The 11,383-nt window shown below is 47.7% G+C and overlaps 1 protein-coding gene across 1 annotated transcript in view; it reads left to right on the top strand.

Annotated features, from left to right (window-relative positions):
* Positions 1–293: 293 nt before the first annotated feature.
* LOC102243240 overlaps positions 294–11,383 on the top strand; it is a 44,881-nt gene continuing 33,791 nt past the window's right edge. Inside the window, exon 1 of the mRNA XM_014529531.1 lies at positions 294–1,986. Within this exon, the coding sequence (XP_014385017.1) occupies positions 294–1,986 (1,693 nt within the window). The remainder of the gene's footprint in view (positions 1,987–11,383) is intronic.

Genomic DNA, 11,383 nt, shown 5'->3' with positions numbered 1-11,383 from the left:
GAGAGGGGAGTGGGGTGTGGGGGGGAGGGAGAGAGAGAGAAACATTGATGTGAGAGAGACACATCGTTTGGTTGCTTCCCAAACACACCCTGACTAAGGTCAGGGATGGAACCTGAAACCGGGGTACATGCTCTTAATTGGGAATGAAACCTGAGACCCTCCAGTGTGCAAACTGATGCTCTAACCACTGAGCCACTGACCAGGGTTCCATCTAATATTTATATCAACCTAAGAAACAATCAGGAATATAAAATTTTGAATTATTTTATATCTGTTGCAAATATGTTATATACATGTTTTGTAATATATACGTGGCCGGGAAGCTGGCACACCCAGCTTCTGCAGTCTCTGATTGCAGAAGCCGGGTGCGGGGCAGGGAAGCCGTGGCCGGGAAGCTGGCACACCCAGCTTCTGCAGTCTCTGATTGCAGAAGCCGGGTGCGGGGCAGGGAAGCCGTGGCCGGGAAGCTGGCACACCCAGCTTCTGCAGTCTCTGATTGCAGAAGCCGGGTGCGGGGCAGGGAAGCCGTGGCCGGGAAGCTGGCACACCCAGCTTCTGCAGTCTCTGATTGCAGAAGCCGGGTGCGGGGCAGGGAAGCCGTGGCCGGGAAGCTGGCACACCCAGCTTCTGCAGTCTCTGATTGCAGAAGCCGGGTGCGGGGCAGGGAAGCCGTGGCCGGGAAGCTGGCACACCCAGCTTCTGCAGTCTCTGATTGCAGAAGCCGGGTGCGGGGCAGGGAAGCCGTGGCCGGGAAGCTGGCACACCCAGCTTCTGCAGTCTCTGATTGCAGAAGCCGGGTGCGGGGCAGGGAAGCCGTGGCCGGGAAGCTGGCACACCCAGCTTCTGCAGTCTCTGATTGCAGAAGCCGGGTGCGGGGCAGGGAAGCCGTGGCCGGGAAGCTGGCACACCCAGCTTCTGCAGTCTCTGATTGCAGAAGCCGGGTGCGGGGCAGGGAAGCCGTGGCCGGGAAGCTGGCACACCCAGCTTCTGCAGTCTCTGATTGCAGAAGCCGGGTGCGGGGCAGGGAAGCCGTGGCCGGGAAGCTGGCACACCCAGCTTCTGCAGTCTCTGATTGCAGAAGCCGGGTGCGGGGCAGGGAAGCCGTGGCCGGGAAGCTGGCACACCCAGCTTCTGCAGTCTCTGATTGCAGAAGCCGGGTGCGGGGCAGGGAAGCCGTGGCCGGGAAGCTGGCACACCCAGCTTCTGCAGTCTCTGATTGCAGAAGCCGGGTGCGGGGCAGGGAAGCCGTGGCCGGGAAGCTGGCACACCCAGCTTCTGCAGTCTCTGATTGCAGAAGCCGGGTGCGGGGCAGGGAAGCCGTGGCCGGGAAGCTGGCACACCCAGCTTCTGCAGTCTCTGATTGCAGAAGCCGGGTGCGGGGCAGGGAAGCCGTGGCCGGGAAGCTGGCACACCCAGCTTCTGCAGTCTCTGATTGCAGAAGCCGGGTGCGGGGCAGGGAAGCCGTGGCCGGGAAGCTGGCACACCCAGCTTCTGCAGTCTCTGATTGCAGAAGCCGGGTGCGGGGCAGGGAAGCCGTGGCCGGGAAGCTGGCACACCCAGCTTCTGCAGTCTCTGATTGCAGAAGCCGGGTGCGGGGCAGGGAAGCCGTGGCCGGGAAGCTGGCACACCCAGCTTCTGCAGTCTCTGATTGCAGAAGCCGGGTGCGGGGCAGGGAAGCCGTGGCCGGGAAGCTGGCACACCCAGCTTCTGCAGTCTCTGATTGCAGAAGCCGGGTGCGGGGCAGGGAAGCCGTGGCCGGGAAGCTGGCACACCCAGCTTCTGCAGTCTCTGATTGCAGAAGCCGGGTGCGGGGCAGGGAAGCCGTGGCCGGGAAGCTGGCACACCCAGCTTCTGCAGTCTCTGATTGCAGAAGCCGGGTGCGGGGCAGGGAAGCCGTGGCCGGGAAGCTGGCACACCCAGCTTCTGCAGTCTCTGATTGCAGAAGCCGGGTGCGGGGCCGGGAAGCTGACGCACCCAGTTTCTGCAGTCTCCGATCTCAGAAGCCGCGGCCGGATACGCTGGGGGCGGCTGCTTCTCTGCCCTTGCATTGGCGGTTAACCACCATCTTAGTTGGCAGTTAATTTGCATATCGCCCTGATTAGCCAATGAAAAGGGTAGCGGTTGTACGCTAATTACCATGTTTCTCTTTTATTAGATTAGATAACATTTAAATATCGGATTACATATATAAATACTATGTGTGTATGCATATGTGTGTATGTGTGTATATGCACACACACATATGCATACACAAACAGCAAGCTTTAAGTATGTTTCTGTTATTGTGGCATCATTATGCTCTCAGGCACCGAGCTTTAAACCTTTAAATTTCCTCCTTTCCTCTGTCTCAGCAGCCCTAAATCCAGTTAGACTTCTGAGTTGTTGTTTTTCTCCCAGTTACTCACATAGCCCATCCAACCCCTAAAGCCCTATTTTGGACCCTTGTCGCCTCTTTTTCAACTATTGTAATAATTTCTTAATGGTGTTCTTTGCTTCAGGTCTGACCCTGCTATTCTTGCATTGTCAGCAGTGAGGATTCAAAAATGATTTCATTTTTTAAACTTTTATTATATAACATTTCAAACCTAAAATGTAAAAGCAGAGAGAATAGCATATGGATTGAACTTGTGATAGATAACTCCTTATTCCTTTAGAATGAAATCCAAAATTCAGACCACTTCATAAAGCAACCAGAATTCTCCATAGTCGGGCTCCAATTTGTCTTTCCAGTTTTGTCTCTTTATATAATCTCAGTATTCCAGCTATACTGGGTTACTTTCTAATTATTTGTTTTTTGAAAATGCTTTGGAAATTCCCTGTATCTTCCTGACATTGTGACTACTCATTGTGCTCCCTATGCCTTAATTGCCCTTCTTTTCAACTTTATTCATTGAAATTCTACATGTTACTTAAGGCTCAGTTTAAATACCAGCTTGTTTCTTTTCCACTCTGACTCTCCCAGTTGTAGGTGTGCCTTTTTTAAAAAGTATTCCCTACTTCTCATATTTATTCAACAAATATTTATTGGGCATATACTGTGTTCTAGGCCATATTGGATTCCTCATGACTGTTTCTTCTACTAAGTTACGGTTCCATGATGTTAGGAATCTTGCTGTCTTCATTGTTTAGTCCTCTCTTGCAGTTAGCACAGTGATTGCATGTAGGTTTGAAATGAATAGTGATCTTAACAGTTGACCTTACGTTGTTTTCAATTAATTACTGCATAATAAAATTATACATGTGAATATTTGGAGAGTTTTAAAATTAAAAAGTATATTTTTGAAAAGTAAACTATTGTTAAAAGTGTGAAAATATAGATAAGGACAAACAAGAAAATTAAAATGATCTTAGGAACCTAGAAATAATGACTGCCTGAAATATTTTTGAATACTTTGCATTGATTTATTCTATTCGCTTTGATTATCTCCATTCCCATTTCTCTCCCTCTTTCTCTTTTCTGTGTTCCCCTTCCCACACCAAATAGCACTGTCTTTTCACATGGATTTTTGGCAAACAGATTTATTATATACTAGAAGCTCGGTGCATGAATTTGTGCACCAGTGGGGACCCTCAGCCTGGCCTGCGGGATCGGGCTGAAACTGGCTCTCCAGCATCCCCTGAAGGATCCTGAATTGCAAGAGAGTGCAAGCCAGGCTGAGGGGCCCCACCGGTGTACAATTGGGGCTGGGGAGGGATGTATGTCTGGCCCGTCTTGCTCAGTCCCGATCGGCCGGACCCCAGCAGGAAGCTAACCTACTGGTCGGAGCATCTGCCCCCTGTTGGTCAATGCACATCATAGCGACTGGTCGACCGGTCGATTGTCTGCCCCTTGCTGGTCAGTGCACGTCATAGCGAGCGGTTGAGCGACCTTAACATATCATTAGCATATTACGTTTTGATTGGTTTGACTGGACGACCAGACACTTAGCCTCTTAGGCTTTTATTATATAGGATTTCTGTGTAACAAGTTATCACAAAGCATTTATTTTCTCACAGTTTCTGTGAACCAAGAATTTGGGAACAGCTTAGCTTGGGCTTATCCTGAGGTTGTAATTAAGATGTCAGCTGAGGCTGCAGTCATTTGAAGGCTTGACTTAGCTGTAGCATCTGCTGCCAAGATGGCACACCCATACTGGCTGTTGTTGGCAGGAGGCCTCAGGTCCTTGCTGTGTGTACTTCCCCATAGACCTGCTTTCAATGTCCTGATGACATAGCAGCTGGCTTCCTCCAGATTAAGTGATCCAAGAGTGAGCAAAACGGAAGTCACAGTGTCCTTTACTAGTATGATCTAGTCTTGAAAGTCCCACTTAGTCATTTCTGCAGTATCTTTTTGGTTACACAGGTCAGCACTTTTTATTGTGAGAGGAGATGGTGCAAGGGCACAAATGCCAAGAGATGTGAGGCTCATTGGCCACCATCTTGGAGGCTAGCAGTAGTTATCTGTAACTGGAAAATGTAGAGGTAAAATGAAAAGGCCAAATAGCTTTTAGTTTTTTCAAATTGGGTATAGTGTAGTATTGCCATTTTGTTTGAAAGTGACAAGGTATGGAAGACTTAAACTCTTACTAGTACAAGGATACATTCCTAAATCAAATTTTAGCAGTACCGTCAAAATATTAGCTTTTAGGTTTTTATACACTCAATTGTCTGAACAACTTCAAAGAATAAGTAATAGTTTATTAATCTTTATTAGTGTTTATTACATATAAGACAGTGTGTTAAGGTATTTTCATGATCACAATATTTAACTCCCCACAATTATAAACAAGAAATGAGATTTTTAAAAAATACATATTTTTATTATTGTTTTCAGAGAGGAAGGGGGAGAGAGAGAGAGAGAGAGAGAGAGAGAGAGAGAGAGAAATATCAATAATGAGAGAGAATCACTGATCAACTGCCTCCTGCATGCCCCCTACTGGAGATTGAGCCCGCAGCCTGGGCATGTGCCCTGACCGGGAATCGAACCACAACCTCCTGGTTCATAGGTCGAAGCTCAGCCACTGAGCCATGCCGGCCAGGCAAGAAATGAGATTTTAAGTAAATATCAGAGTAGGATTAGACTCTAGGCAATCTTATTTCACCTAAAAGCACTTTTGAACATTATGTAATTGAATCTCAGTATTTCAGTATCTTTGGAACTCAGAGGATATACACTGTATAAGCATACCACTAATATTTGGTAAATTGAAAAATACTATCATACCTAAAGCAATAAAAAAGTATTTAAGAAAATAATAGTTATTGTTTATAATAAGTCACATCTGTGAAAGAGATGTTGTTTACCAGCTTTTCTTTAGAGCTCAGGAGCTTGCACAATAGGTCAGATTCCCCAAATTATACGTTTTTTTTCCCTGTTCTTAGTTCTGCTAACTTAAAATTATAGATTGCTGAAATGGTAGCAAGCAATAGCTGGCTCAGATAATTCTGCATATTCAGATTGAACCCAAAATTAGGGATAATTTCTTAAGCTATTTCTGTACTCTCAGACTTTGGATGAGCCTTGTTCCACTAAATACTGAAAGTTGGAATGTTTCAAATTGAGGCAGTGGCAAATGTAATATTAATTAGCTTTTTGGTTATTAGTGGGAAAGTCAACCTCTTGGTGATCAACTCTATGTACCATGTTTGGCTTTTTCTTAAACTGAAAATTAAATTTATTCTCTTGTATTTTAAATCAACATATTCGTACTAGTCAAGATTTAAACATATTGCTCAGATATATATACCACTTTGAACAGAACTCTAAAAATCTTAGAAATCATCATTTCAGATGTTATTCGTGCCTTGAAGAAGCACAAACATTTTTACTACAACAGACACTTTCTATTAAGGTGGGGGGGAAAACCCCAATATATTCATTAAGTTTTTTAAAAAATATATTTTTATTGATTTCGGAGAGAAGGTAGAGGGAGAGAGAGACAGAAACATCAATTATGAGAGAGAATCATCGATCAGCTGCCTCCTGCACGACTCCCCACTGGGGATCGAGCCCACAACCTGTGCATGTGCCCCGACCCAAAATCAAACCCAGGACCCTTCAGTCACAGGCCAACACTCTATCTACTGAACCAAACCAGCCAGGGCTTAAGTAATTATTTTTTTTTAGAGAAAGACATTATAACCATTCTGATCACATTGAGTCAAAATTGGGTGGTATGCTTTTTATTGCCAGTTATACATTGAGGAATAATGTAACATAGATTAGGCAATTAATTGCAACCTCTTTAATAGCTTTGTATCTACACCAGTATCTGGTATTCTATTAGTACTGGTCCCAACCTACCTTTTCCAGCTGACATCGCAGTTCACAGTTTTCAATGTTCTATTGGAAATAACTTTTCTGTAGTTTGGTATGTCAGTGATGAAAAGTCATTGATTACTTCTCTCTCGAATAGGTTGTCTATAATCTATATATATTAAAGGCTAATATGCTAAGTGTCCCTCCGCCTGTCTGACCGATTGCTATGATGCGCTCTGACCACCAGGGGGCAGACGCTCAACACAGGAGCTGTTGTGATGCACACTGGCCATTTACAGAGAAAAGGCAGTGCGGACCTGGCATCGACAAAGCAACACTCAGCTTCCCCCAAGTGGGACACAGGCCCCGCCACCACCCCAGGGCGACACCCCACCAAATTGCAGCTGAGACCCCATGGCGAAAAATGCAGCCCACAGCCCAGCCCAGCCCGGAAACGGTGACTGTGGCTGCTGGGTAATGGCGTCACATAGCAATGCTTGGCTTCCTCTCCCTAGCGACTATCATCCTTGGAGTTTCTTGCTTTATAGCCAGGTGCAAACATTTCACAGTTTAACCAAATGTCTGTGAAGCATTTTCCCGTGCCTCATCTCATTTGATCCTCACAGAAATCCTGGTGTAGGTAGATAGGAGACTCGGTAGAATCATACTTTCTTTTCATTAGCCAGAAAATGGAGATTTAGAAAGTGTAGAAACTGCCCGACTGAAAAGAAGTAAGAAATGGTGGACCTTGGAGAAAACCAAGATGGCGACATAGGTAAACACTGGAAATTGCTGCCTCGCACAACCATTTCAAAAATACAACTAAAAGACAAAACGGACAGCATCCAGAACCACAGGAAGGCTGGCTCAGTGGAAATTCTACAACTAGAAGGAAAGAGAAAAGCACATTGAGACTAAGAGGAGGTGCGGAAGTAAAGTGCAGAGGTACGGAGGCGCACGTGGGGCACCTGAGGACGTGGCTGTCTTTTTGAATCGGGAGGGAGTCACAAGCTCCCGACTGCTCTGAACTCCAGTTCCGGGCGAGTCTCTGTGGACCCAGACTCATACAGGGAGAAACTGGACTGTCTGGCATCGGTGGGAACTGGAGGGCGGCTTTCTCTCAGAGGTGTTTTCAGTGATTACCGGGACACTGAGACTCGGAGCCTCTTAGGGAAGGTCTGAGGAGCAGCCATAGCTGCTTGCTCCACCCTGTTGATCCCCTGAGACCCCGCTCCACCCAAGCTCTGCGCAGAGGCTTTTGCATACAAAAGGGAACTCGGAACTTGAGGGCGGCTTTCCCTCAGAGGTGCTGGCAGCAATTACCGGGACACTGAGACACTCGGCCCCTTAGGGCAGGGCTGAGAATCAGCCATAGCTGCTTGCTCCGCCCTGTTGATTCTGAGACCCCGCCCCATCCAGGCTGCTGCAAAGCCTTTTGCATATGAATGCCCGGGTCCTTTACAACCTGACAACTACCTAACAAATTGCAGCTGGACCAGACAGACCCAGAACTTCAAGAGAAGGCCCAAGGCCCCACAGCAGCTTGCATTGCTTCTCAGCTGGGCCTCATCTGGGCACCCCCAAACCCCCAAAAAAGGAAGGGGAATCTGCATATCTCTTCATAGCTCCTGCTGGGTAACCTCAGGAAGAGGCTTAATTAGCACCTCCTTAGATCCAAGAGCCAGTGTACCCAGTGGTCAGAGTGGGACCACCCAGATTACAACTCCTCAGATTCATAAGGAACACACTCAGGGGGCAGACTCAGTGAGCACCAAAGCCCCACTGAAGCAAGTCTTGCCCCAGAAGGGTGTCTTCAGCACAGAAGTTCTCCCACTGCAGACACAGCTGATTCTCACTGCCAATTGGCCTGGAGGTCAATTCCTCCCAGTGACACCTAAAACAATCAAGGCATAACTACAACAAGACTGTGCACAAAGCCCACAAGGGGGTGCACCAAGAGTGTCCACCTCAGGTAACTGGGGAGGCTGAGCCACTGGGCCCTGTAGGACACCTAGCACACAAAACCACTCTACCAACACAGGGAAGCAGACAAAATGCGAAGACAAAGAAACAGGTCACAAATGACAGAAATGGAGGACAGCAAACGACTGGATATAGAGTTCAAAACCACGGTTCTAAGATTTTTCAAGAATTTTATGGAAACCGCCGATAAATGTATTGAGATCCTTAAGAAATCTAGTGAGACCCTCGATGTTGTGATAAAGGACCAACTAGAAATTAAGCATACACTGACTGAAATAAAGAATATTATACAGACTCCCAACAGCAGACCAGAGGATCGCAAGAATCAAGTCAAAGATTTGAAATACGAAGAAGCAAAAAACACCCAACCGGAAAAGCAAAATGAAAAAAGAATCCAAAAATACGAAGATAGTGTAAGGAGCCTCTGGGACAACTTCAAGCGTACCAACATCAGAATTATAGGGGTACCAGAAGAAGAGAGAGGGCAAGATATTGAAAACCTATTTGAAGAAATAATGACAGAAAACTTCCCCTACCTGGTGAAAGAAATAGACTTCCAAGTCCAGGAAGCGCAGAGAACCCCAAACAAAAGGAATCCAAAGAGGACCACACCAAGACACATCATAATTAAAATGCCAAGAGCAAAAGACAAAGAGAGAATCTTAAAAGCAGCAAGAGAAAAAAAGTCAGTTACCTATAAGGGAGTACCCATATGACTGTCAGCTGATTTCTCAACAGAAACTTTGCAGGCCAGAAGGGAGTGGCAAGAAATATTCAAAGTGATGAATAGCAAGAACCTACAACCAAGATTACTTTATCCAGCAAAGCTATCATTCAGAATTGAAGGTCAGATAAAGAGCTTCACAGATAAGAAAAAGCTAAAGGAGTTCATCACCACCAAACCAGTATTATATGAAATGCTGAAAGGTATCCTTTAAGAAGAGGAAGAAGAAGAAAAAGGTAAAGATAGAAATTATGAACAACAAATACATATCTATCAACAAGTGAATCTAAAAATCAAGTGAATAAAAAATCAAGTGAAGAACAGAATAAACTGGTGGATATAATAGAATCAGGGGCATAGAAAGGGAGCGGACTAACAATTCTCGGGGGGAAAGGGGGTGTGGAGGATACAGGAAGAGATTGGACAAAAATCTTACATCTATATTCGATGACAATGGGGGGGAGTAAGGGCATGGGGTAGGGTGGGAACCAGATGAAGGGGAGCTATGGGGGGAAAAAAGAGGAGCAACTGTAATAATCTGAACAATAAAGATTTATTTTAAAAAAAAAGAAACGGTGGACCTTGAAAATGACTTCAGGTTTTCTCACTGCACAGAATATAGTCAAATACTGTTGCAGTTCAATATGTTACCCTTTGTTCCCCCTGTGTGATCTACAATAATAATCTACTTCCTGTTGCTATTTGCTGCGGTGTTACAGATAATTACCTGAAAGAAGTTGGGGTTCTTCACTGGGTTGGAAAAAGTTTGGCTAATTCAGAAAGCAGGTCTGTTTAAGCAAGTTTATTCTATATACTAGGGGTCCAGTGCATGAATTTGTGCACCTTGAAAGGAACTGTGGGCCATGAGGCTGCGGTGGGCACAGGGGCAGGTCTAGGTCCATCCTCCATGCTCCTGCCCAGCCCCTTCTGCTGCAGCCCCTAATCTCCTGTCTGCCAGCAGTCCACTCCCACCGCCTCTCCCACGCAGTGACAGCTCTGGCCCCGCTCGCACCCAGTAATGGTGCAGAGCAATTGGAGCCAGCACCAGCAGTGTGTGTGAGCGGGGCCGGTGCAGTCAGCGTGTGTGAGCGGTGGCTGCTGCCCCAATCACCCCTCAGGAGCAGGGGGAGGTAGAGAAGCCCTCAGCGGCGATTGGGACTGGCAGCTGTCACTTGCACCCGCTGACGGCACCGAATGATCGGGACTGGTGCCGGGTGCCAGCAATGGTTGCAAGTGGTGGCTCCAGCACCAGCTGCAGGTGCGAGCAGGGCTGGCGCCAGCAGTTAGTGCAAGCGGCAGCACCGGCTGCGGGTGGGAGTGAGGCCAGTGCTGGCATCAAGTGTGAATGCTGGGTGGGACCATGGCATATGGGAGTAAAGAATTTTCAGTAACCACCAGAGGCTCACTTTGATGACAGCAACTGGTGCCCCACCTTGGTCTGGCTCTCCCACTCACCTGCTACACCATCCCGCTGTGGCCGACACCCACCATGTTCCATGCTGTGCCACCTGCTGCCAATGCCTTCCATGTTCCGCGTGTGCCCCCTGGTGGTCAGCACACGTCATAGTGACTGGTTATTCAGTTCAGTTTTTCTGCTGTTTGTTCTACTTGCATGTTATCCTTTTATTATCTATCTATATATAAAGAGCCAGGGGCTGTCACAGCTGAAATAACTGAATGAACAACTGAACAAACTGAGTGGGTTGATAAGGCCGGCAGGGGGGTTAGTGAGGGATGACCAAACGACTGAGCAGCAGGCTGCGTGGGGCGACTAGGCTGGCGGGGGGGCAGTGAGGGGCAACCAGCAGGGGGGCTCTTGGGGGCGACCAGGCTGGCATGGGGGGCAGTAAGGGATGACCAGGCAGGCAGGCAGGTGTGCAGTTAAGAGACAGCAGTCCTGGATTGTGAGAGGGATGTCCAACTGCCAGTTTAGGCCCAATCCCCAGGATCGGACCTAAACCGCGATCCCCAGGATCGGGCCTAAACTGGCAGTCGGACATCCCCCGAGGGGGCCTGGATTGGAGAGGGTGCAGGCTGGGCTGAGGGGACTCTCCCCTCTCCCCCGTGCATGAATTTTCTGCACCAGCCCTCTAGTATCTACACTAATAAAAGACAAAAATGCTAATTGACCGTACTTTCGCTATGCCCAAACCATGCCCACCAGCCAATCAGAGCGACTATATGCAAATTAACCCAACCAAGATGGCGGCCGGCAGCCACGGAGCTGGAGCAAGATGGAGGCTTGGTTGCCCCGGTGATGGAGGAAGCCAAGCTTCCCGCCTGCCCTGGCGGGCTGTGGCCTCTGCAAAAGGCAACAAAGTTTCAATTATAGAAGACAAACAAATCCCAGATACCTGCTTCCAGCCAGCCTCCACTGGGAGCTTGGGTGGCTAGGGGCCGTGGTCAGCCTGCAAACAGCCATCAGCCCCTCACCCAGG

The sequence above is a fragment of the Myotis brandtii genome, unplaced genomic scaffold, assembly GCF_000412655.1.
Source record: "Myotis brandtii unplaced genomic scaffold, ASM41265v1 scaffold686, whole genome shotgun sequence".
Classification (NCBI taxonomy): Eukaryota; Metazoa; Chordata; class Mammalia; order Chiroptera; family Vespertilionidae; genus Myotis; species Myotis brandtii.
The sequence above is the reverse complement of the archived record's forward strand: the minus strand, read 5'-3'. Positions and strand labels throughout refer to the sequence as shown.